Source organism: Gopherus flavomarginatus, chromosome 17, assembly GCF_025201925.1.
Source record: "Gopherus flavomarginatus isolate rGopFla2 chromosome 17, rGopFla2.mat.asm, whole genome shotgun sequence".
In the NCBI taxonomy this organism is placed as follows: Eukaryota; Metazoa; Chordata; order Testudines; family Testudinidae; genus Gopherus; species Gopherus flavomarginatus.
The window spans coordinates 255,025-279,305 of NC_066633.1; the positions used below are offsets into that span (position 1 = coordinate 255,025).

Here is a 24,281-nt window from a genome sequence, read left to right on the forward strand (position 1 = left end):
AAGTGGTATTTCCACTACCATCATCACAATGGTCTCTCCCCAAAGAGCAAACATAGTGAGGGAATCAGGAGGAACTCCAATAAGTGCCAACAAATAATAAACCGGACCTGTATACCCACGGATTTTCATAGTCTAGCTGTGTGCACAAGAACATGCGCATATTATTAACTGTCCTTATTCCTCCCCCCTTTATTTGATTCACCGACCCATACATCTTCCTTAGACACAGGTCTAGTCTACATTAGAAAAGTGGTGCTACTTTAACTAAGTTGCTTTCAAATCAGTCTAGTCAAACTGGTGCAAATTCCTGCATAAATACATTTACCCTGGATTAACTTCAATCAGTTTAATTTAATTTGATAATTTAAAAATTGTGTAAACTGGTGAACTTTCTGATATAGCAAAACCCTAAGATTGTAAATCTAAGACAGGAACAGTGTGTTGTTGGGTGGAGGGGGGTGTCTTTTTTGGGGAGAAGAAAGAGAGACTACTGTATCTGTGTAATCATAGCTCTGTAATCTGCATCCTTCACTAGCCTTCCCTTTCTACGTGTATGTTAAAACTACATTTGTAAGCCCTTCAGACTATAGACCCATCTTCTAAGTGTTTAACGGAGGAACCAGCTATAGTTACAGGCACTATAAAATATATAATTTTGCAGTAGGAACACACTGGCATATTCCAGAGCTTTCCATGGTGACTGCTTAATATTTTTACTTTTTTTTTCTGTTTCATTCTCATTTTCAAATCATTGCCCACTTCTCAAAACACAGACACTTGCCTCTGACCAGTTAATACATACCCCATCTGTAACCAGCTCCAATCCCACCAGGCCAAATTTCAGAGTTCCCCTTGCTGTCCAGCAGCACGACTCCACCTTACTACAGCAATCCAACAGGACCCCTTGATTTTTAACCCTCTTTCATAAACTCGTCCCATGCAACAACAGCTTCTGTGACACCCCACCCCCTCCCCAGCCAACCCTTCTCGCCCCACCGCCGGCCCAAGCAACCCCCACAGGCTCCCAGTGGTCCCCCGGCAGGAGTGAGACAGAAGAGGGCCCATAGCGCCCGCCTCTGCTCAAGGCGGGAAGAGCGCGAGCCACTTCAGTATAGTAACGCCCACACCCTCCTGCCGCCGAGGAGCCCAGAATTGTGGCCACGCCCCGAGCCCGCCGGCTCAGTTACCGTTGGGCGATGCTGAGGAATCGTGTGGAAGCATCCTGGGCGCTATACAGCTCCATGGGAGTTTCGCGCCACTCATGCCTCCGGCTCCACTTCCCCCGCCGGGAGTAGTGACCGACAGCAGCTCACCTCACAGAACATTCCGCTCTCCGGGCTGTAGGACCCGACCCTGAATCTCCCTCCACCCCCCAACGCATCAATCACTGCTCGCCAAACCACCCACGAGCATGCTCCGCCCGCGCTGTTCCCATAGACACCCCCTCCTCCAGCGGTGCATAGTGGGATCTGTAGTTCTAAGGCCGAAACAGCCCGAGGGGCGCTTCCAGATGTGGCCCTGGGTTCCTACGGTGAGAGTGCAAACATAACTTACAAGGTCCCTGGCGGACCACCTCCAAATCCCGCCCTGCTTTGGCGGTCTAACACGATTCATCCAGCCACTCTGCTCCACAACAGTGTCCTGCACCCCTTTCATATAGTACATAATATGTGACAACGAGGAACTCACAGAAATTACCCTGGTGGGAGGCTGAAAATAGTATGGGATCCCCTCCCGTGCAGCTGGTTGGTGGATGCCCTGGTAAACCATTTAGCACAGAGGGTCACTTGTTTACAAACTACCATGAGCCCCGCTTCATTGCAGTTCAGTCTTCAACAAATTCCAGTTTACTCTAAACTACAACTCTTTTGAATAAGGTGACCAGACAGCAAGTGTGAAAAATCGGGACAGGGACGAGGGGGTAATAGGAGCCCATATAAGAAAAAAAAAACCAAAAATCTGGACTGTCCCTATAAAATCGGGACATCTGGTCATCATACTTTTGAACTCTGCCATACACACGCGCCAACTTTTAAAACTGTCAAGGGATGCTCAGCCCCAGGCCTTGCCCCCACTCCACCCCTTTCCCCAAGGCTCCACACCCGCCTCACATCTTCCTGCCCAGTTCCACCCCTTTCCGGAGCATGACCCTTCCCCATTCCTTCCCCCCTCCCTGCACGCCCAGAAACAGTTGTTCGCAGCAGGAGGCGCCAGGAGGTGCTGATCTGTGGGGTCTACTGGTAGGCAGGAGGTGCGGGGAGAGCTAATAGGGAGTCTGACGGCAGGTGCTCTGCATGGAGTCAGCGCCTCAATGTTCCACTCCTTATAGGTGCAGTAGCCATACACAGATACTCCAGTTTTACTACAAATACCACATAGACTAGTGCAAGCATAGGCACTGACTCCATGGGTACTCTGAGGCTGGAGCACCCACAGGGAAAAATTGCTTTGCACCCACCACCAGCTCCCCATCCTGCCCCCCCCACTCCGATCGCCTCCATCTCCTCCCCCGAGTGTGCAGCGTGCCAACTTTCCCCCCCTAGCTCCCAGCACTTGTGCCACGAAACAGCTGTTTCGCACAGCAAGCACTGAGAGGGAGGGAGGAAGAAAGAAGGGGAACACAATGCTGGGGAAGAGGCAGGGCCAGGGCAGAGATTTGGGGAAGGGGTCCAATGGGGCAGGGAGGGGGCGGAGTTGGGGCAGGGACAATATTTCCTTTAATAAATCAAAATTTCCAGATAGGCAAAGTTAGAAAAATGCTGCTTAAGAACTTGATAGAGTTTGATTTAAGGATATTTGTCTGTTTTGACATGTGATATTGACAAATTGTGTTTTAATGGCATAAATCTTGAACTTTTTGTCTACTGTCAAATAATTATTGTCTGTCATCCCCCTCCCCACAATATCATAGAACTGTAAACATTTAAATAAATAAAATAGAAAAAATGCTTAAAAATAAACATTTATGTTATTTGTCATATATAGTGGATGGAAACCTGGGAGGCAGTGACCATGGGATGGTCAAGTTCAGGATCCCAACACAAGGAAGAAAGGAAAGCAGCAGAATACAGACCCTGGACTTCAGAAAAGCAGACTCTGACTCCCTTAGGGAACTGATGGGCAGGATTCCCTGGGAGAATAATATGAGGGGGAAAGAAGTCCAGGAGAGCTGGCTGTATTTTAAAGAATCTCTATTGCAGGAACATACCATCCCGATGTGTAGAAAGAATAGTAAATATGGCAGGCGACCAGCTTGGCTTAACAGTAAAATCCTTGCTGACCTTTAACACAAAACAGACACTTACAAGAAGTGAAAGATTGGACAAATGACCAGGGAGGAGTATAAAAATATTGCTCAGGCATGCAAGAGTGAAATCAGGAAGGCCAAATCACACTTGGAGTTTCAGATAGCAAGGGATGTTAAGAGTAACAAAAAGGGTTTCTATAGGTATGTTAGCAACAAGAAGGTAGTCAGGGAAAATGTGGGCCTCTTACTGAATGGAGGAGGCAACCTAGTGACAGAGGATGTGGGAAAAGCTAATGTACCCAATGCTTTTTTTGCCTCTGTCTTCACGAACAAGGTCAGCTCCCAGACTACTGCACTGGGCAGCACAGCATGGGGAAGAGGTGACCAGCCCTCTGTGGAGAAAGAAGTGGTTCAGGACTATTTAGAAAGGCTGGACAAGCACAAGTCTATGGGGTCGAATGCACTGCATCCAAGGATACTAAAGGAGTTGGCGGATGTGATTGCAGAGCCATTGGCCATTATCTTTGAAAACTCGTGGCGATCGGGGAGGTTGCAGATGACAGGAAAAAGGCTAATGTAGTGCCCATCTTTAAAAAAGGGAAGGAGGAGGATCTGTGGAACAACAAGCCAGTTAGGCTCACCTCAGTCCCTGGAAAAATCATGGAGCAAGTCCTCAAGGAATCAATTCTGAAGCACTTAGAGGAGAGGAAAGTAATCAGGAACAGTCAGGAACCGTCACCAAACGTAAGTCATGCCTGACTAACCTAATTGCCTTCTATGATGAGATAACTGGCTCTGTGGATGAGGGCAAAGCAGTGGATGTGTTATTCCTTGACTTTAGTAAAGCTTTCGATATAGTCTCTGTCACAGACTCACAGGTCTTGCCCACTTCATCACAGTCTCCCACAGTCTTCTTGCTGGCAAGTTAAAGAAGTCCAGGCTGGATGAATGGACTATAAGGTAGATAGAAAGCTGGCTAGATCGTCGGGCTCAACGGGTAGTGATCAATGGCTCCATGTCTAGTTGGCAGCCTCTATGCAATGAGAGGAAGAAAATCTCGAGCCTCTTTCCCACTGACATATTTATTCTCAGAAACTCAAGAGTATAAGGGTCATGTTTATAAGCACAGGATGGGAGCATCTGCATAGAAATGTAAATGTGCTACTCAACATCCAAAAGAGCATATGGTCATAAAGTTCTCCTCCTTGGCATCATTTTGGCTTCTAATCAGGAATAACTTGGTGGCCAGGAAGCAGTACTCTCAGGAGGTCAGCCTGTATGGTTCCTGGCCACTCTCCTGTTCATTACTTTTCACCGCATACTTAAACATGCTTCATTTGGCACTTGTACTGTGTAGGGTCAAAGTCCCAAATTTTAAAATAGTTTAATATAGTAACAATTTTAAAATATTTAAAATAGTTTAATATAGTAATAATTACTATAAAGGAGCAATCCCCCTTTGATAACCCTTCTGTCACAATTTTCCTCACCATACAGGAATCAAGTGTACTGACACACTCCAATCAGTCTCCAATACTGTGCAGAATAGCATTTCTAACAGTGCCTTCAAACTGCATGATCTGCCAATGCCACAGAAGTGTAGAATATTGTGATAGCAGTGGGTTATCTATGAAATACCCTAAATTTCTGTTATGACGCAAGGATCCCCACTACCCGTTTCTTGACTAAAAGAAAAAATGGCATTCTCTAAACAAATTAAGCTAAAAGCTGTGCCGAGGGGCAAAATAAAGTCCAAAGAACCCAGTAGCACCCTTATTATATTAGTGTTTTAAAATCCTTGTTGAACTTCCTTGACTGATGAATGGACACATCTAATATAAGTGACTTATAGAAATCAACCCTATTAACTGATTTTAGCCTTGTCAAGTAATAAAACTGTTGCAAATCTGTGAAGAGTAACTTCTGCTTGCCTGTATATTATCACTATAGAGCTCACAATACTTGTGACTCAAAAGGTCAGTACTCAAATCAAAGAATGTATTGCAAATCAAGGTGCACAGCATTGTCTATACCTAATATTTTAGGAAAAGTTCGAGGGTGCTGACTGTGTATGCATTCAGCACTGTCTATAACGAATATTCTAGGAAGAGTTTAAGGGTGCTGTGTATGCGTTCTCACACACACACACACACGCACACACACGCACACAGTAGGACCTAATATACCACAGAATTCAACACCATTGTTAAAATAAACATTGTTAACAGAGACAAGGTGGATGAGGTAATATCTTTTATTGGACCAATTTTGTTGGTAAGAGAGACAAGCTTTTGAGCTTACCTGATCTCTGAAGAAGAACTCTGTGTAAGAGCTCTGTATATGTTAGAAAGCTTGCCTCTCTCACTAACAAAAATATATGCAATAAAAGATATTACCTCACCCACATTGGCGCGCTCATATTCTGGGACCAGCAAGTCTACAACAACACTGTGTACAATATTGTTAACAGTCATCCTAGCGACCTTCCCATATTAATGAACAGCTTTTCTTATCTCCAAGTATTTGAATTGCACTGAAGGGCTACAGCCTTAAAAAAAATAAGTTACTTTCCTTGCTTCTTCCAGAGAACCTGCTTATAGAGAAATCATAAAACAAGTGAGAGAACTGCCTTCCAACTCTGAAATATTTATTTTCAGCTCAAGTATTTAGTAGTTACCATTTTATCTCTTTTTCTTCCTTATTTGGAATAAATAAGAGTTAATAGGTATATATTTCACTGGCTCAAGCTTGAATAATTACTCACTCTGTGATAGCCTCTTGTGATTCTATAGCTGGAATTTCAGTTATTCTATCACACCACACCCCTTGTATATAGCAAAAAAATCCACCCTGCTAATGCATGTATCTTTGGAACCGCAGCATCACTGAAGGTTCTCATAACACAGGGTTATCTCAAATCATTTTTCCCCCAGGGAGGGATCCAAAAGTGAAAGCCAGCTGAAAGAGTTCTGGGGAGATCTCAGCTGTGGACCGGTTTACTTTTTGTACTGAGGTTAACAACATCTCCAAATCCAAATGAGGCTGGAATGCAAATACATAGCCTCTGCGGGGTGGGAGGGATCAGCACACTACACTTAAGTAATATGACACCATTTCAATGCTGTAAGAAATCTTAAATGCATTAGGAAAGAAATTTTACTTTAGGAAACAAAGCCCCCCTCCTCCCCTCCCTTACCTCATGCTGTCACAAGTCTTTTCCCATTTTATCAAACAACAAGCACAAAATTAATAAATAAAGTAAACAAGAGCGAAAGGAATGGTAATATAGCAAAATAAAAAAACAGGGCAGTCTAAGAATGTATGCTGCAAATTCATTGGCTTCAATGCTGTCTAGCTTAAACCTAGGATTCCAGTTGGCAGTTTGCAGGAATGATAGATATTCCTTATTCTGTGTTGGATGGTGCAGGATGCAGCATATCTACTGCAGAACTAGGCTGGCAGACACACAAATAACAAGCTGCCTCAGCTCTGTTAGAAGCTAATGCTGGTTCTGAGCCAAAGTTCCCCCTCCCACTCTCCCCCAAAAAAGAAAAAAATTCCCAACACATACATACATATTATAAATACAAAAACATAAGACTGTCTTGAAAAATGTGGAAAAAGATGAAAAACAGAGCAAAAAACCCAATAAGCAATACTTACCAAAGAATTAAAAAGAAAAGAAAGTATCAAAACAGAAGCAAAAAATTAGTAAGCACCAGAAGAAAAGAAAAAAGACTTGAAAAAGACCAGAAATTAAAATAATTTGCAGGGAATTGACAAAAGGGATAAACTGTAATGTAATAATCAAACATACCTATTTTTTGTTTATTTGACTTTTTAAAAATAGGATCTGATTATCTCTCTGGATTACATTATTGTTGGTTTATATCTGTTCCTACCCTTTTAGGGGCACAATAATAATTCAAGTAAGGGTTTGAATTTGTTTTGTTTTGTGGCTGTTTTTTGTCTGAATGATAAGAAAATTAACAAGTGGCCCAATTCTGCAGGCCTCCAATACCAAAATTCTCACCACTGAAGTATTGTAAATATTATTTGAAAACCCATCGGTGTCTCAAACTTAATTTACCTTAGCCACGGTATCAGTCCTCAAATCCTCCCAGTGGGACAATAATGTCACTGAAGATGGTGTTCAGAAAAGAAAATGTTTATATTGTATTTTTTATTTTGAATTTCTTAGAAATAATAAAAACTGTCATACAACTTTATATAATTCTTTGCCAGACACCTGGCAAGCTTCAGTTCTGTCAGTTTGTTGATGTTTGGCCTCAGTGACTGAAAAGTTGAAACCTTCAGGATTGCTGCAAGGTGTGTATCAGATAGTTGTGTTTGGTATTTTGACTTGTTTATATTCATTGTGGAAAAAAAATGATGCTGCCTCCATGGCTGACTCTGCCCAGCGACTAGTGATGGTATCTCTGTCCCTCTCCCCTCGCCAGTGAGAGCTGTTGGGGGCAGCACCTGCAGTAGACATTGCCAGCAGAGTAGCTACATGCGTCTCCCCTCTGTGGGCTGCAGTGGGGAGGTTCTCGGGCCACAGATGGCCTGCAGTCCTGGACTTTGAGACCCTGTGTTTTATAAGCTCTCAACAAAAGTCCTGGACTTAAAAATAAACTTTAGTGCAGAAGGAATTCCTCAACTATTGAGCATTTGCAGACAGTGAATTGAGTTTAAAATATAGCTGGGATGTATTACAGTATTCACCTGTCAATCTAGCAAATACCATTATAGTCCAGATTTCAGATCAGTTCTGTTATCAATCCATATCACACACAAACTTTCCCAATTATTGAAGTTTTCAGCTATAATTTTCTATGGGTGATCTCTGTACAGGTTGTTTTTGTTTTTGTTTGGGGGGAGGGCGGTGCAACAAGATTACTACAAGTATTTTGGAATTTTGAAGAGTGAGAATAATTTCTTCTTTTATTAAAACAGTTCAAGCCACACATTTTTAGACAGAGCTAGAGCAACAAACAAACAAATATCAAAATGCTACTTCTGAAACATTTATTTTCCCTAAAAGTACTAGGAAATTTAATTTAAATAAGTATGCTAACACAGCATTAGGATTGAACAATGTAACATTACAAAATTAGGAAATGTAACAGTTCTAGTTGAGTGCATAACTTTAACTGTGCCTCCTGGCAAGTCTGCATTATGGTAAAGCATTTAGTTATGTGATCTACATCATAAACTTAACATTTATGAAATTATAATGTTAAGTGCTTAACTGTACAACCCTAATATTACATTAACATTGTTTTGTGCTACTTGAGATATGAAATTAGATTTTCAGCTGAGCCTAAGCAGCATCCTGTAACATCACATACCACCCATAAGTAAGTTTATTCAGCACTAAACCTTTTGGTTGTTTCACTCAGTCACTGCAACTAAACAATTACAATCGCTCTGGAAAAACTATTTACAAGCTGTCAATAAGAAGAGAAAATATTATATTAAACGATTTTTCCTCAGCTTCTGATGCTACAGGGCATAGTGACACAATATGTCTTACCCAAATAGCAGGAATAAAGCCCCTTCTAGGCTGAAATTTTAAACATCCTCTACATCAATAGTGTATACTTAAAAAATGTTTTATCTCAACTCTGGGGTAAGTATTGGGCCTCCTTCCAATCCCTTTTAATTCCCAAAACATTTCACCTAAAACAAAGTCTTGTTTCCTGGATATACACTGTAATCCAAATTGTACCGCTCCAAAAACAGAGCACAACCACCTCCACCAAGCACTTGGAATGAAGCATACATTACAAGTTGCTATTTTAATGCCATCTGACAAGGGTTTAGGCCTGAGTTTCCTCATGTAACTGAGATCTCCACCCTTTTTTCTTTTGACCATTTCCCCCCTTTCTTATTATTTTTTTACTCTCCCTTGGGATAGCAAGCCCTCATCATCACCACCCTGATGAATGTGTTTGATACTGTGGACTAACGGTTAAAGAAAAGACAGTTACCTTTTCCATAACTGGTGTTCTTTGAGATGTTACTCACGCCCATCCCATGTAAGGTGCGTGTGCTCACCATGTGCACCGGTGCTGAAAATTTTTCCCTCAGTGGTATCTGTAAAGGACGGCTCAGGTTTTGGAATCTCCCTAACATCCTCAGCCATGAAGACTGAAGCAAAGAATTCATTTAGTTTCTCTGCAATGACTTTATCACCTTTCGGTGCTCCCTTTTTATCTTCATCGTCCAGGGGCCCCACTGGTTGTTTAGCAGGCTTCCTGCTTCTGATGTACTTAAAAAACATTTTATTATTACTTTTCGAGTTTTTGGCTAGCTGTTCTTCAAACTCCTCTTTGGCTTTTCTTATTACATTTTTTTTAAACTTAATTTGGACACAAATCAGATATTAGGAACGGCAATATACAAAAACCTGTAGGAGAACACTTCAACCTCCCTGGCCACACTATAGCAGACCTTAAGGTGGCCATCCTGCAGCAAAAAAACTTCAGGACCAGACGTCAAAGAGAAACTGCTGAGCTTCAGTTCATCTGCAAATTTGACACCATCAGCTCAGGATTAAACAAAGACTGTGAATGGCTTGCCAACTACAAAACCAGTTTCTCCTCCCTTGGTTTTCACACTTCAACTGCTAGAACAGGGCCTCATCCTCCCTGATTGAACTAACCTCATTATCTCTAGTTTGCTTGCATATATATACCTGCCCCTGGAAATTTCCACTACATGTATCTGACGAAGTGGGTATTTACCCAGGAAAGTTCATGCTCCAAAACGTCTGTTAGTCTATAAGGTGCCACAGGTTTCTACGCTGCTAAAACATAATAAACTAGGCTTGGTTCAAGGTAAAATCCTTGCCACATATTCCCAGTAACATTGCTGACCAACTTCTCAGGTCAGGATTCCTCCTTCCCCTGCCCCAAAGTCAAAGGCTTGGTTCCTTTGTCTTCTTAGGTGAGACAGAAGGACAGAAAGAGAATATTTGAGGTGTTTTTGCTCCCCGCTATTATAGTCCCTTGAAATGCATTTTCCCATGGATTACCCCTAAATAGAGTTCCTTCCCACCGTGAGGACATGGAGAGTTGTGGTGAAAGAGGTTTTATGCTGTCTGCATAAATGCAGCTCGATCTGTTCCTGAACCCCTCTTTTGCCGAAGAATGGCCACTTGACTGGTGATTGCCAGTTGACTTTGATGACACCTGGGCAGAGACATCAGCTTGTCCTTTGTCTTTGAGAAACAGGTTTACTTCCTGCCCAGACTTGTAAACACATTTCAGTCATAATTTCAGTTTACATTCTTAACTTTACATATAATGTTGCTACACACATTTCACCATGATATTACTGACCAGTAAGTTATTGGTTTTCAAATGATACCTTACAAGGCATATTATGTAGAAAATTATTACAATAGTGTGTAGGGTGTGACTACAGAGGTAAATTCGTTCACAACCGGTTTGAGTTTATCAACTAGTTTCTCAAAGGGAACCACTGGACAGATGGCAGCCAGGAAGATTCTGTCCCTACCAAGCTGGGCTGGAATCAAATAGGCAGCCTAGAAGTGAAAGTTAATATCCCAAGACCAACTCCTGAACGACCAAGGGTTTTTTTGGTTATTCCTTCCAAAATTACTCTGATTCCCTTTGTTTGTTACTTTTAGCAAAAAGTAACAATCTCAACTGAAAGATCAGAGCTTAACCATAAACAACATTTTAAAGAACAAAAACAATAACTTAACATCTTAATTCAGCTTCAGTCCTTCATACTCAGTTTGTCATTAACTTGTTTATAATAGGCCAGTTGTTTTCAGTCTCTCCATTCTGGAGGGGAAACCCTGCCAGCTCGTATGGTGGGTCTCAGCTTCTCCTGTGTGTCCCTTCTTTTCCCCTTGGGGCTCTGTTGTGACAGAGGGGAGGGGTAAGCAAGGAAGGGGGACCTGGACCCTCCTACTCCACTGGATCCTGATGCAGGGCCCTAAAGAGGGGTTGCGGTATCCAGACCAGCTACTGGTCCACCCCAAGTTACACTCCTGCCTGGGTTGCTTCCTATTGGGCTGGAGCTCCTCACTTTGGGGCACAGTCATAGTCTTAGTAGTAGCAGTTTAGTCTGCCTAGGGTTGTAGGTGTAACATCCTGCTCTTTAGGACCTCTTGTGGGTTCCCATCTCTGAAGGTGGGGAGATCCGGATCAATGCTTCTGAAGCAATATTACTAATGCCGTAGTCGCTCTGCCCATGCCCCAGGTGTCAACCTCGCTTCCTGGTGCAGCCTGTATCTTCTTCCATTCTTTCCCCTGGGCTGCCAGTGCCCTGTTAAATTGTCCCTCCATCTGGAACAGCAGTTCTCAACCCACAGTCCGCAGGCTGCTTGCGGCTTAATCATCATACAGCTGTGGCCATGTGACATTTATGCATTATGTGAATGCAGCCCACATAACATAGAGAACTGCAGCCCACAATGGTAAATAGGTTGAAACCACTGATCTGGAGAATGCCCCGCAATTGCGGGGCGGGAGGGGGGCTCCCAAGCCCAGTATTGCATGAATTTTCATCCATGATTTGAATCGTCAGTCATTCAATTCCCTGTCTTATGTTGGCTGCTCTCTCAATTCTTCATCATCCTGCTGCATCAACCACATTTAAGGTGAACACAAAAAACAAATGCATTTTCTCTAGTTTCCTCAGAGCACCATGTGCTCCCACACGTTGCATATTCTTTATCTCTAGTGCTATTCAATCTCAGAAAATTTACTCCTTTGCCATAACAGACCTTAGGGCAGCATTGTTCGACCTCGACAGTGCAAAGATGTCCTAAACCAGATGCATCTGACCACTCCCTGCAGCCAGAATAGCAAGCACAACCAAAAAAAATGGGGCATGACCACACATTTCTGTACCTTCCTGATCCCTGGCTTCAATAACAGCCCACCAGGGCCAGTAGTAGGTGGTACAAATTACAGCTTCTATCAGGCCACAATAACTTGTGCCTGAAGATCAACCTGGAGCAGAAAGTCCGCAGGAGTAGGGCATGCAAAAATATTTTTGCCTGTCCTGTGAGTTATATGCCATGGTGCTCTGTGAGTCTTTGAATCAGGATCTTAGAGAGGACCTGAAATGTCAAGCTCTCTAACTACTCCTTCCAATCACTTGTGTGAGGTGCAGGAAGTACTAATGCAAGGGGTCTCCAACATCTGTCAGCGTAAAACTGCCCATTTTTCACACACTTTTCCATGGTTCTCAGATTTCAGTCCATTTGTTTCAGTGGAGAATTAATGGGAGTGATATGAGTCTGTGTCACAGCTTTATATATCATCGAAGAGGGTTATAAGGTCCCTCATGCTTCAGATAACTCAAAATGTATTTATCCTTATCTGGTATGTTCACTGAGTGTTCTCCTTGGCCTTCATCTCTGCACTGATGCATTTTATGTTAAACTGACGGACTGGGCTAATTTGAGATGAACAGAGGAGGATCAGTTAGGAGAAAACTGGGACCTCTACAGTCTAGAGCAGGGGTCGGCAACCTATGGCATGCATGCCAAAGGTGGCACATGGCTGCCAGCCGGGGTCCTGACCGCCGGCCCCGCTCAACCCACTGCCAGCTGGGTGAACAGAACCCCAGGCTGGCAGGAGGCTGAGCAGGGCCGGCGGCTGGGACTCCAGACTGGCAGCAGGCGCCCCCTCCGACTCCCTCCTCACCTCACTCGGGTTCTGCGGCTCCTGGAAGTGTGAGCCACCGCCACCGCCCTTCCCACAGCTCCCCCCTCCCGCTGCCTCAGCACTCTGCAGGGGAGGGGCTGTGTGCGCAGCAGCCCGGCAGTGTGTTTTGCCTCCACATGGAGCCAGAGTCTGACCGGCATGGGCATAGTAGAGGGAGTTATGGGGGGGCAGTCAAGGAGCAGGGGGAGAGTTGGATGGGTCAGGAGTTCTGGGGGTCCTGTCGGGGGCGTGGAGTGGTTGGATGGTGTAGGAGTCCTGGGGGTCTGTCTGGGGGCGGGGGTGTGAATAAGAGTTGGGGCAGTCAGGGGACAGGTAGGGGGTAGCGTCCTAGGGGGGCAGTTGGGGGGGCCCAGGAGGGGGCAGTCAGGGGACAAGGAGCAGGGAGGCTTAGGTAGGGGTCCCAGGAAGGGGCAGTCAGGGGACAAGGAACGGGGAAGGGGGGCTTGGGGGTTCTGACGGGGGCAGCTGGGGTGGGAAGTGGGAGGGAGTGGTTGGGGCAGGGCTAAGGCTGGGCTCTCCCCTCTTTTGGATTGAAATATAGTAACCCTAGGTGAGGGGGGAGCCAGGGGGCGCATGGGAGCTGGCGCCCGCATACATCCACTGTAGCCTGCAGAAGCCCCCAGGGGGGTGCCAGGCTGCAGCCTGGGCAGGAGGGGCGGGAGGGGGGCACGGCTGGGCCCCACTAGCAGGCTCTGGGAGGTAGTTTGGGTATGGGAGGGGGTGTATGAGATGGAGAGGGGGTGCATGCTCTTGGAGGGTGTGGGGGGCGCAGCACTTACCTGGGACTCCTAGGCAGTACGGGCTGTGCCTCCGTGTGCCACTACCCCCAAGCACTGCCACTGCAGCTTCCTACTGGCCACAGGGGCACTTGAGGCGGGACACAGACCCATCCCGTCCAGGGGCTGCAGGGAGGGGCCGGCAGCCATGTGGAGCAAGCAGGCAGGAAGCTGCTCAGCTCCGCTGCGCTGCCGGTGGTGAGTGGGGTGCCCCTGGGCTGTTTTAAATCCCCTGTGAGACACGCAGGGGTGGGGAGGAGCACCGAGGGGCAGAAGGCAGGGCCGAGGGAGAGACCTGACCTCAGACATGGCTGGAGCCAGGCCCCAGGCCAGGAATATTCCTGGTGCCCATGCACCACGGGTCCATAGAACTCGCTGCCCATGCCTGGGTTAGTGTTCTTCTAACAGTTCTGTCAGGTGCAGGGTACCATCCTGGCAAGCGTAGTCAATAAATGTTTGTCCAGTCTCAAAGGAAATTAAATCGTTGTGTTTTCTGTTAGTTTCCTTTTATTCTGACAAACCTCGTTATTTGAAATAAACTTCAAAATCTATGAAGACCTTTCACAGAGCAAACAGATTTCTAACAAATAGCTTTTCACCCTATATCCATGCCTTGGGGTGACTGATTTCACTAGGTCTAGAACAGGTGTCGGTAACCTTTCAGAAGTGGGGTGCCGAGTCTTCATTTGTTCACTCTGATTTAAGTATCAGAGGGGTAGCCATGTTTGCTGCTTTTACAAATCCAGACTAAGAGTCCTGTGGTACCTTATAGACTAACGGACGTATTGTAGCATGAGCTTTCGTGGGTGAATACCCACTTCGTCAGATGCTGATTTAAGGTTTTGCATGCCAGTGATAAATTTTAACATTTTTAGAAGGTCTTTCTCTAAGTCTATAATATATAACTAAACTATTGTTGTATATCAAGTAAATATGTTTTTTTAAATATTTAAAGAAGCTTCATTTAAAATTAAATAAAATGCAGAGCCCCCCGGACCAGTGGCCAGGACCTGGGCAGTGTGAGTGCCACTGAAAATCAGCGTGCGTGCCGCCTTCGGCACACATGCCATAGGTTGCCTACCCCTGGGTCTAGAATTAAGTCGGATCAGGCCTGGACAGTAAACTTCCAAAGAAACCTAGGCGGCTGCACAAAAGTGGTAACAATCAATTAGTAGGAGTTGCTCTTTCCTTTGCATGTGCATTGAACCAATGCTCTAGTATATTGTTATATCTGAATTGTGTAAAATCAGGTTTTGTCCATTTAGATCCTGCTAGCATGAACTAAAAGGTACCTAGTTTTCTTTTACATAGGCCTGTTTCAAACAGGACACCATTAGTGTAAACTAGGGATCTTTTAGTTAACACTAGCAGAGTCTACATGAGGCAGTTACAGAACAGCACTTTACCGCATGCTGCAACTCATCCCCTCCATCCCAGTACTGCAGGACCATGTAGATAAGCCCTTTATCATTATAAATTTACAATGTTATTTAAACTTAGTGCAGCTCTCAGCGAGATGAGCTTTAAGAACTTCACCTCCCAGGAACAAGATGAATCAATACAGGGATACTTCCAAGCAATAGCTGATAAGTCCTAATGTACAGTGTGTGGAATATTGGTAACATGCATGTGATCTTTGGAGCCAGCTATTTACACACCAGACAAGAGGCACTGGAGTACCAGGTTGTGTGGAACACTCAGGGAGGATTTCTAAAATGGCTTTAAAAAGGAAATGCTCTTGAAAGTGAGGCAGAAAAATAACTTTAGTTACTGAAATCAGGGATTCACATTGCAAGACTTGCATTACATAGCTACACTTCAGCCAGGGTAAACCCTACAGAATATTTCTGTAACTTAAATATTTGACCTGACAATACAAATTGTTATGTTTGTCCTGCTGATTCTGATGAGAATTTTATGCTTTACATGTGAATTAGTTATTTATAAACTTTTGTGCATAAATGTTGAATTTATTTGGTACTATTTCCATGAAATTTTTTGTATATCCTAAAAAGTTAATGGAAACAAACTGGTCAACATAGTGATAGTTTTCTGTAGATTTAGATGAAAATGCCAGAGACATTTTTTGATTGAGTAGCAACAAAAATACTATTACAGTCTATAAACTAGTGAAAACAGAGGGCTAGATTCACAAAAGGACTTAGGTGCCTAACTGGCACTTCAGGTGCCTAAATCCAAGAAGCACACTCCATTGGGATTCACAGCTCACCTACTGGAAAAGGTTCGGAAAAGGGCAACAAAAATGATTAGGGGTATAGAACGGCTTCTGTATTAGGAGAGATTAATAAGACTAGGACTTTTCAGCTTGGAAAAGAGACGGCTAAGGGGAGATATGATTGAGGTCTATAAAATCATGACTGGTGTAGAGAAAGTAGATAAGGAAGTGTTGTTTACTACTTCTCATAACACAACAACTAGGGGTTACCAAATGAAATTAATAGGCATTAGGTTTAAAACAAATAAAAGGAAGTATTTCTTCACACAATGCACAGTCACCTGTGGAACTCCTTGCCAGAGGATGTTGTGAAAGCCAAGACCATAACAGGGTTCAAAAAAGAACTAGATAAATTCATGGAGGATAAGGTCCATCAATGGCTATTAGCTAGGATGGACAGGGATGGTGTCCCTCGCCTCTGTTTGCCAGAAGCTAGGAGTGAGCGACAGGGAATGGATCACTTGATGATTACCTGTTCTGTTCATTCCTTCTGGGGCACCTGGCACTGGACAGTGTCGGAAGACAGGATACTGAGTTAGATGGACCTTTGGTCTGACCCAGTAGGGCCGTTCTTATGTTCTTTACTCAGATGCCACCGAACTCTGCAGATGCCTAAACTTGCTTGGCACCTAAGTGCTTGCAATAAAAGTTCCCGAGGCAACTATGTTTCTAGCTCTGTGCTGGCTGGCAAAGCATCACAGCCACATGACAGGCATCCAGATGCCTAAGCCCCAAACTGATTTACAAATGGAGAAAGATAAAAGCATTCCTCTACCTAACTTGCCTGAAGGAGTTCTGAGCATGCCTACCAGATTGGGCCCCTACAGGCAAGGATACACAGAACTTTGTGCGGAGAGCAAGACCACCTCCCTCATGACTTAAGCCCAGTGGTTAGGATACTCACCTGCGATGTGGGAGACACCTAGTTCAACTCTCTCCCTGAGAGGGAGAAGGGATTTGTCACCTCTCAAGTGAGTGCCTTAGCCACTGGGTTATGAGACATTCTAATATGGGGCTCCCTCAGTTTCTTCTGTTGACTCTGTTCAATTGTGAATAAACAATAAACCTGAGGGCATTCTGTGACAAAAAATTAAAAATTCACACAATCTACTTTAAAATACGACAAAAATTCTGCAAAATTTTATTTGCCAAATAAATGTGGAGGCTCCAGCATGGCATTGGAGAGTACAGGCCACTTGCTGGACAGCTGTTGAAGATCACTTTGCAGCCCCCCCCGGGACACAGACTCAGTGGTGAGGTTGCACCAACCCTTGTAGTAGGAGGATTTTATGTTTGTATTTTATATAATTTAGAATGAAGGATAAAGAATAATAATGTAGCATGTATTAAATGTATTGGTGTATGATCTGATCATATCCTACCAGCCACCCTTTTTGAATAACAGAAAGGAATGGCCTAATGGGCCAATGGATAAAGATACATCAGCCAGAATCTGTTTCTGGACTGATTTCAAGGCAGTAACAGACCTTTGAGGGTCACCAATTTATTGTAGGTTTAGCATTTTAAAATAAGAAAAAGAATGCCATAATTGTTTTATTTTGCATTGCAATTTGATGTTCCTGTTCAAAATGTTCTGTGTAAATTAATTCTGTTTTGTGTGTGAATACGAAATGTATGTTAAGAGAAGTGTGAAAGCCATTGCTGAACCAGATGTATGAAGGAGGAAACGGAGACAGATGCAAGGGTCCCAGGAGGCTGAAACACGCCCCTATTGAAATATCAGAGGAGGGCAGATTGATGACTCTAAAGATAAGACAGGCACTTCTCAATGGGGACAAGAGAGCTGTGATCAAAACCAGCATGGGATAACAGCATAAGGACTGGGCCTGTCCCAGAAACACCCTAGGGTTTGCCCCTCTATGCCAAGTGCACCAAGTGTGGGCAGGCAGGCTCAGCAAGGCAAGATCCAAGTGTGGAGGACCTTAGAGTGGGGGGATCCAGTAAGGGTTGAGATAGTTCTGTGTGGGAGGCAAAGAATCCTGTGGCACCTTATAGACAAAACCATTTTCAAAAAACCACCTTCACCTGGACCTCCCTGCATGCATCTGAAGAAGTGGGTATTCACCCATGAAAGCTCATGCTCCAAAACGTCTGTTAGTCTATAAGGTGCCACAGGATTCTTTGCTGCTTTTACAGATCCAGACTAACACGGCTACCCTTCTGATACTTCTGTGTGGGGCAATCTGGGTGCGGGCAGCTCAGTGGGGGATCCAGCTATGAGGGGGGATCTGGATGCACAGAGGCTTGTTGGCAGATTCTGGGTACAACAGTAATGGAATTCTGCAGGGAGGTCCAGGTGAAGGTGGTTTTTTGAAAATGGTTTTGTTTTGCCCATGGCTAATTCTCCTGTTAATGTTAACTGGATTTGCACTGATGCTATTATGTGAGATTATACCCGCAACACCTGTTTAAATGAGAACTGTGGTTGTATTAGATTCACAGACTGTTAACTTTATTCTTAATTTTTATAAACACCATGTTGCTTACAAAAACAATGACTGTATGAAAATGTGAGACATTGTGAAATATCAGCTGGCAAAGCTAGCAATTCAGAGATCATATGGCTGCTGGCATAAGGGGAAACTTACAACACTAAATAAAACCACCTCTTTCTATGCTCCTTTTTGAACAAGGAATGATAAAATTAGTTGTAAAGTTCATAGACTGAATTTACATTAACCTATGCAGTCAAACTCACTGGAGTAACGCATGGATTAGAAACAACACAAAGCAAAATGGTCATTTTGCTATATTACTTTCTTTGTTATGTTCTAATTCAATAATTTCCTAATAACAGATTACAATGCCTAAAGAAAGAAAATATTAAAACCAAATATTTAACACATTTATTTAAAGACCACCACCTTTAAAGCTGAGGAGCTCTTAACTGCTAAGCTAGGGAAGGTACGTTTGGAGTTTTACCTTGTCCTCCTATTTCTAGAAGTAGAGCAATACTCTGATCCCTAAATAAATAACATAACCAAGTTATGATTCCATAAACATAAGGAAAGTGCTGAGATTATGTACAATGTATTTTCAGCTTCTTTAGATAGGATTAAAGCAAGAAAGAAAGAGAGAGAGACATTTAACAATATCATACCACAATTCTTAACATACTTGCATCACATCTCTTTATGGCTCACTTATGCTTTTAATTTACAGTAGATTTTACCATGAGTAGGATTGCTTTTCCAGGTCTCATTTTCAATGCTGCAAAATTATGACTAAACTGGTTTGCCCACTTACAAATGAGGGCCTTAGGATTTATAAAGTAGAAATGTCTATAACTGTCCCTTTAAAGGTGTTTCCAATGGCTTCTGAGAATATCTGCAATATTTTTTTCATGGTCCATTTGAAGTACTGCTTTTTTAGCACTTTGTTAACATTCTTAATCAAAGACAAGTTATATCTCCAGAGGGTTGGATCCTTAGTGAGAAATTTTTTAGGTATGTTTCCTTGGAGAGGGTCTCTGCAATGATAAGTAATTGCAATGTCCCTGGAAACTTCTAGGCTGCTTCCATAGGCCTTTAGAACAGAGTGGACGGAAGTCTGAATCACTTTCTTTGGATCAACTATCATTTTCCTAGGACTGAAGGCCCATGGTCTATCAGGCTCTTTATAAATATGCTGGAGTATGTTGACCCCTGGTACAGCGCTCCAGGATGAAATGTTGAATGCCTCATTCGAAGAATACACAGTTTTAGGGAAGATGTGGTTCTCAAAGAGGAAAATGCCAGTCCCTGGATTTTGCTCCTGAAGGCTGCTCATCATTGTTTTCCAGTTCAGGTGTTTAATGGGGAGAATAATTTCATCAATATCATTAAGAAGCACAAACTTGCTCCTGTACATGTTGCGGTAAACACAATCATTTAGAGCAGTAATTTGTCCATAGTAGCCAACGTCTTTGGTATCCATAGAAAAATGCCAGTAAGAAGAAACGTTAAAGTATGAAGTAATTGGCCAGGGAATTATCTCAACAGTTCCTTCTGCAATATAAAATTCTAAGGCTTTCTCCATCAATTGGCTGCAGCTGTTCTTATAGATAACAACTTTCTGTGCCCCAAGAATTTTATACATCTCAATGCTCTGTATGAATTGTAAGACATTGTTGTAATTTCCAAACATGGTAGAGATGCACACAGTGAATTCAACAGAAAGGGTCTTGTCTTCACGGTTTTTTATTTCAAACCTTGGTAGCTGGACAATATTTCCTTTAGGGGACCAATGAATTGACACATAGTTTGGATCACAGTTTTGGGGCTCCACACAAAGTAAATCTGCTGTACCATAAGGGAATCCAAATAGATCTGAATGAACATCTATTGCTGCCCTTTCCACAGATACCTTGCCATCAGATTGACAACAAAACCAGCAATAAAGATCTCTTACTTCATTATGGTGTACAATCCCAATGACACGAGTGAGGTTTATTTGTCTTTTGTCAAAGTATGGTGCTATTATAAATGTTTTATTATATTGTAATGCTGTGATTGTATCCCTGGCAATCTCACCTTGACAGAGGTCAATCAGCCCTGTCGACTTTGATGAGAGAGAGTTTTGTGTTACCCAATAGTACAAGAGGGAATACAGAATCAGTACGAAAAGGACCATCACAAAAAAAAAGATTCTTCCATAGCAAGACATTTCTGCATTTAAGTTCTAGGTAAGTGTCTATGAGAGAAATGGGTTAAAGTTAGAATGAACATTACCAGTTAAAAGTAGGACGTAAAAGTAGATATCGGTAATTACTTTACCAGTTAAAAGCAGGAAATATTTAAACTGAAAGCTAATCTACTCCTGCACCTACATAGCATAATCATTCTTGGTATTTATTTTTTTTTGGAAGTTGTTCCCCCTCTGAGTTAGATACCAATTACTGATTAGTTATGTTTTCCATCCTCCACTTCCACCTTCAATCCTCATCCCCTCTCTTGGACATGCTTTGTGTGGAATTTTTCTATTTTTTCCCTAAACTCTGCACTTGTTAATTGACCAGGAAATAAAGGTACCCACTCCTCTAATACAGACATTTCACATTAAACATTTGAAATCAGTCTTAAATGAATAATATTGTAAATTCTACCTGCAGTTGTTCTGTGGCTTTTGGTGGTTTTGCTCCCTGATACAGGGTGAACATTTGTATTTATTCTAACTTGAATATTAGAAAGGAGACCACAAAAAATAGATTAGAAAAGGAGAGAACCACTGTCAAGTGAGTTTTCCTTCCTCCTTCCCAGATGTTTTTTAACAGAAACCCTCTAGAGTAAGTGCTATGTTAAAAAAACAAAAAAATCTCTTACTAAATATGAGTTACAAGTTTCCTCACAAGTTAGGTATTTTCTTAAGTTATCTAGAGTAGGGATGTAATATAGTAAACGGTTAACCGGTAAGCATTAGCCTTACTGGTTAACCCAGGCTAACACTTAACCCCCAACCCCGGGCAGGCCGGAGCAGCCCCAGCCCGTGGGACTTGGTGGACGGCCAACCCCAGCCACAGCCTTGGGCTGCACTGGCCGGAGCAGCAGCCCCTGGCCGTGGCAGCTGGCCCCAGGAACAGCCCCAGTCCTGATGGCCAGAGCAGCCCCAGCCCCAGCCCCCTCCCTTTAATCGGTTGACCGATTAAACAATATAATTTTAACTGGTGTGACAAAGTTCCGCCTCTACCTTGGTGAGTCCTGCACTTATTGGCGGATTTGCTTGCCTCAGAGATTCACCACGTGGGTCAGGAAACAGCCCAGAGACCTTCCCCTCTGGTAGGGGCCACAATCCAGGCCAATTCCTCCTGTATCTGATCAGGAGTTGGGAGGTTTGGGGGGAACTTGGGCCTGCCCTCTACTCCAAGTTCCAGCCCAGGGCCTGTGGACTGCAGCTGTCTAGAGTGCCTACTGGTACAGCTGCGCAACAGCTACAACTCCCTGGGCTACTTCCCCATGGCCTCCTTCCAATACCTTCTTTATCCTAAGCTCACCAGGGAAAAGGGATCTACTTAAACAGGGACTAACAATCTGCCTTCTAACACTCTCCTGTAGCTATCTGGCCTGACCCTGTCACACTGGTTAACTTTTTTAACGATATTTACATCCCTAATCTAGAGTAGTTTATTTTAGAGCCTGAGCATCTACACAGCAGTTAAATAGCCCCTTAGCCCGAGCATTGCAAACTTGTCAGCTGGCATGGACCAGCCACAGGTTTGTAATTGTAGCGGGGACATATCCTCAGAGTACATTTCCCAGACCCGAAGAAGAGCTCTTTGTAAAATCAAAAATTTACAAAAATCTTTTACTCTGAATCTTAGATTCTAATTTCTTCAGATTAACCAAGTCTACTAACCTTATGTCCAAAAATTATTTTGATTCTGACTTGTTTGAGAGGACCTCATCCATTTGGCTCTTTTGGACAGTAGGCAGTTGATCACCTGACTTGTCTCTAATGAGCTTCTCTAAATATTACTGAGCCTGAAGTTCTTCCTGTTGCAGAAGAGGCATTGCTGTTCATGGAAATCTGCCTGTAAGAAATGGCCAATTACTTTATTGATTAATTCCCTTTTCAAGGAAATTGGGTGAGATAAGCATAGATTAATTAAAGGATTAATGAATCACATCCTTGCTCTCCTAACACCATGCTCAAAGATCCGTAATTAAGAGTCTACTGCAGGAAAATTAGCCAATCTGAAGAGAAGATGCAAGCGTGAGATCAGTGACTGAAGAGAAAACTGGCCGAAGGAAAAGTCTGAAATATGGTTACAGTGTACGTGAAAATGACTCCATATTTTTATGCTGCTGCTGTATACAAGGTATTGTATCTGAAAGGGAACTAGGGATTTTTAACCACTCCTTGATAAGAAGGAGGACTGCAAATTAGTCTTCTTAGGTCTTATAGCCATGATATAAAAATGGTTTGGGCACATTTACATCTAAACATGTTTATGTTCACATTCACTGTTGCTATCATTTATAACAGTGCCTAGAAGTGTGCTACAGAAAATAAGAGATTTAATTTCCTGCTCTAAAGATTTTACTATCTAATTATTGATAAGACAATGAGTGAGAATAAGAGATAAAGGAGGTTACGAGAGAGAGGAAATGTAAGAGTTAAATCAATTACTTAGCTAGGTTATGTTTGTATCTTGATGGCACAATTAAATTTCTAAATGTAGATGGGGGTTGGGGGAAGAGGCAGAGAAAACGGGAAAAAGGATACCGTTCCAGGGGAGGCTGGAAGGAGATGTGCGGTTGGTGGCTGGGGGAAAAGGTAGAGACAAGGAATAGGAGAAGGAATGCTGGTGGCAGGGTGAAGTAAGTAACGCGTACAATCAGCTGAGGACAATAAAGACAAGCAAATTAAAACAAGTGGCAACATAATTATATGCTATATCTAGAGACCTAAGAATAGTGTTGTTATTGTCTTATCATTCCCCTGTGCTCCCTTTATCTGGTTTTCTATAACCACCTGTTCTCTCTTATCGTATTGTTGGATTGTAAATTTTTAAGGGCAGAGATCATCTTTTTGTTATATGTATGTACAGTGCTTGTCACAATGGAGTTCTAGTCTGTAACTACAGCTACTACTGTTATCACTATACAAATAAGTAATAAAAGGTGGTTGAGATGGAATCTGGGTTTGAGGGATGTGTTTTCTTTGTTAGTTTTTTTTTTTAAATAAAGAATTTGATTGATAGATATTTTGCGTCATGTACAATAAGACATTGTGACCCAAGAACCTCTGCATGCTAACTAGCAAAGGTATGCAGATGGGTTAAAAGAATCTCCTGAGTGTGATATGAACATTCTAGTTCACCAAAGACCACAGGTCCCAGCTTCCAACTATCCCCAAGGGTGCTCAACCCCAAGCCCCACTCCTACTCCACCCCTCCACCCCAACACCCCACTCCAACTCTTCCTGCCCCTACTCCACCCCACCTCACCTCTTCCCACCGAGTTCAGCCTCCTCTCCCAGGGTGGAAGCCTCTATTTAATCATGTATCCAGTATTAAAATATTCCCAAACTGGGTCTCTTTTATAGCTGGCTGCCATTACAGGTTTTCCCTTCTAGGGAGAGAATGGTATGGTAGATCTCAAATCAATGAAGGCTACATTCAGAAAGACCTCAAGACTTCTGGAATATGTTGCTCAAACAGTTTCACTTTTGTTTCTACTGCCTGGCCCTACCTTCTCACACTTACTCCAGACTTCTTCTCCTTGTCCAGATCTATTCCGCCCCCAACAATCTTTGATTCATTGAACTCATTGAAACTTTGCACTTTTAGAGAGAGGTAAGGGATTAACTCT

At 43.1% G+C, this 24,281-nt stretch overlaps 2 protein-coding genes across 2 annotated transcripts in view; both read right to left on the reverse strand.

The window, feature by feature from the left end:
- GARNL3 (GTPase activating Rap/RanGAP domain like 3) overlaps positions 1 to 24,281 on the reverse strand; it is a 209,217-nt gene that overhangs the window by 178,265 nt on the left and 6,671 nt on the right. The window lies entirely within an intron of this gene.
- Positions 18,503 to 20,813, reverse strand: LOC127036134 (beta-1,4-galactosyltransferase galt-1-like). Its single transcript, XM_050926731.1, has one exon. The coding sequence runs from the start codon at positions 20,635 to 20,637 to the stop codon at positions 19,258 to 19,260; it is 1,380 nt and encodes a 459-aa protein (XP_050782688.1). The 5' UTR covers positions 20,638 to 20,813; the 3' UTR covers positions 18,503 to 19,257.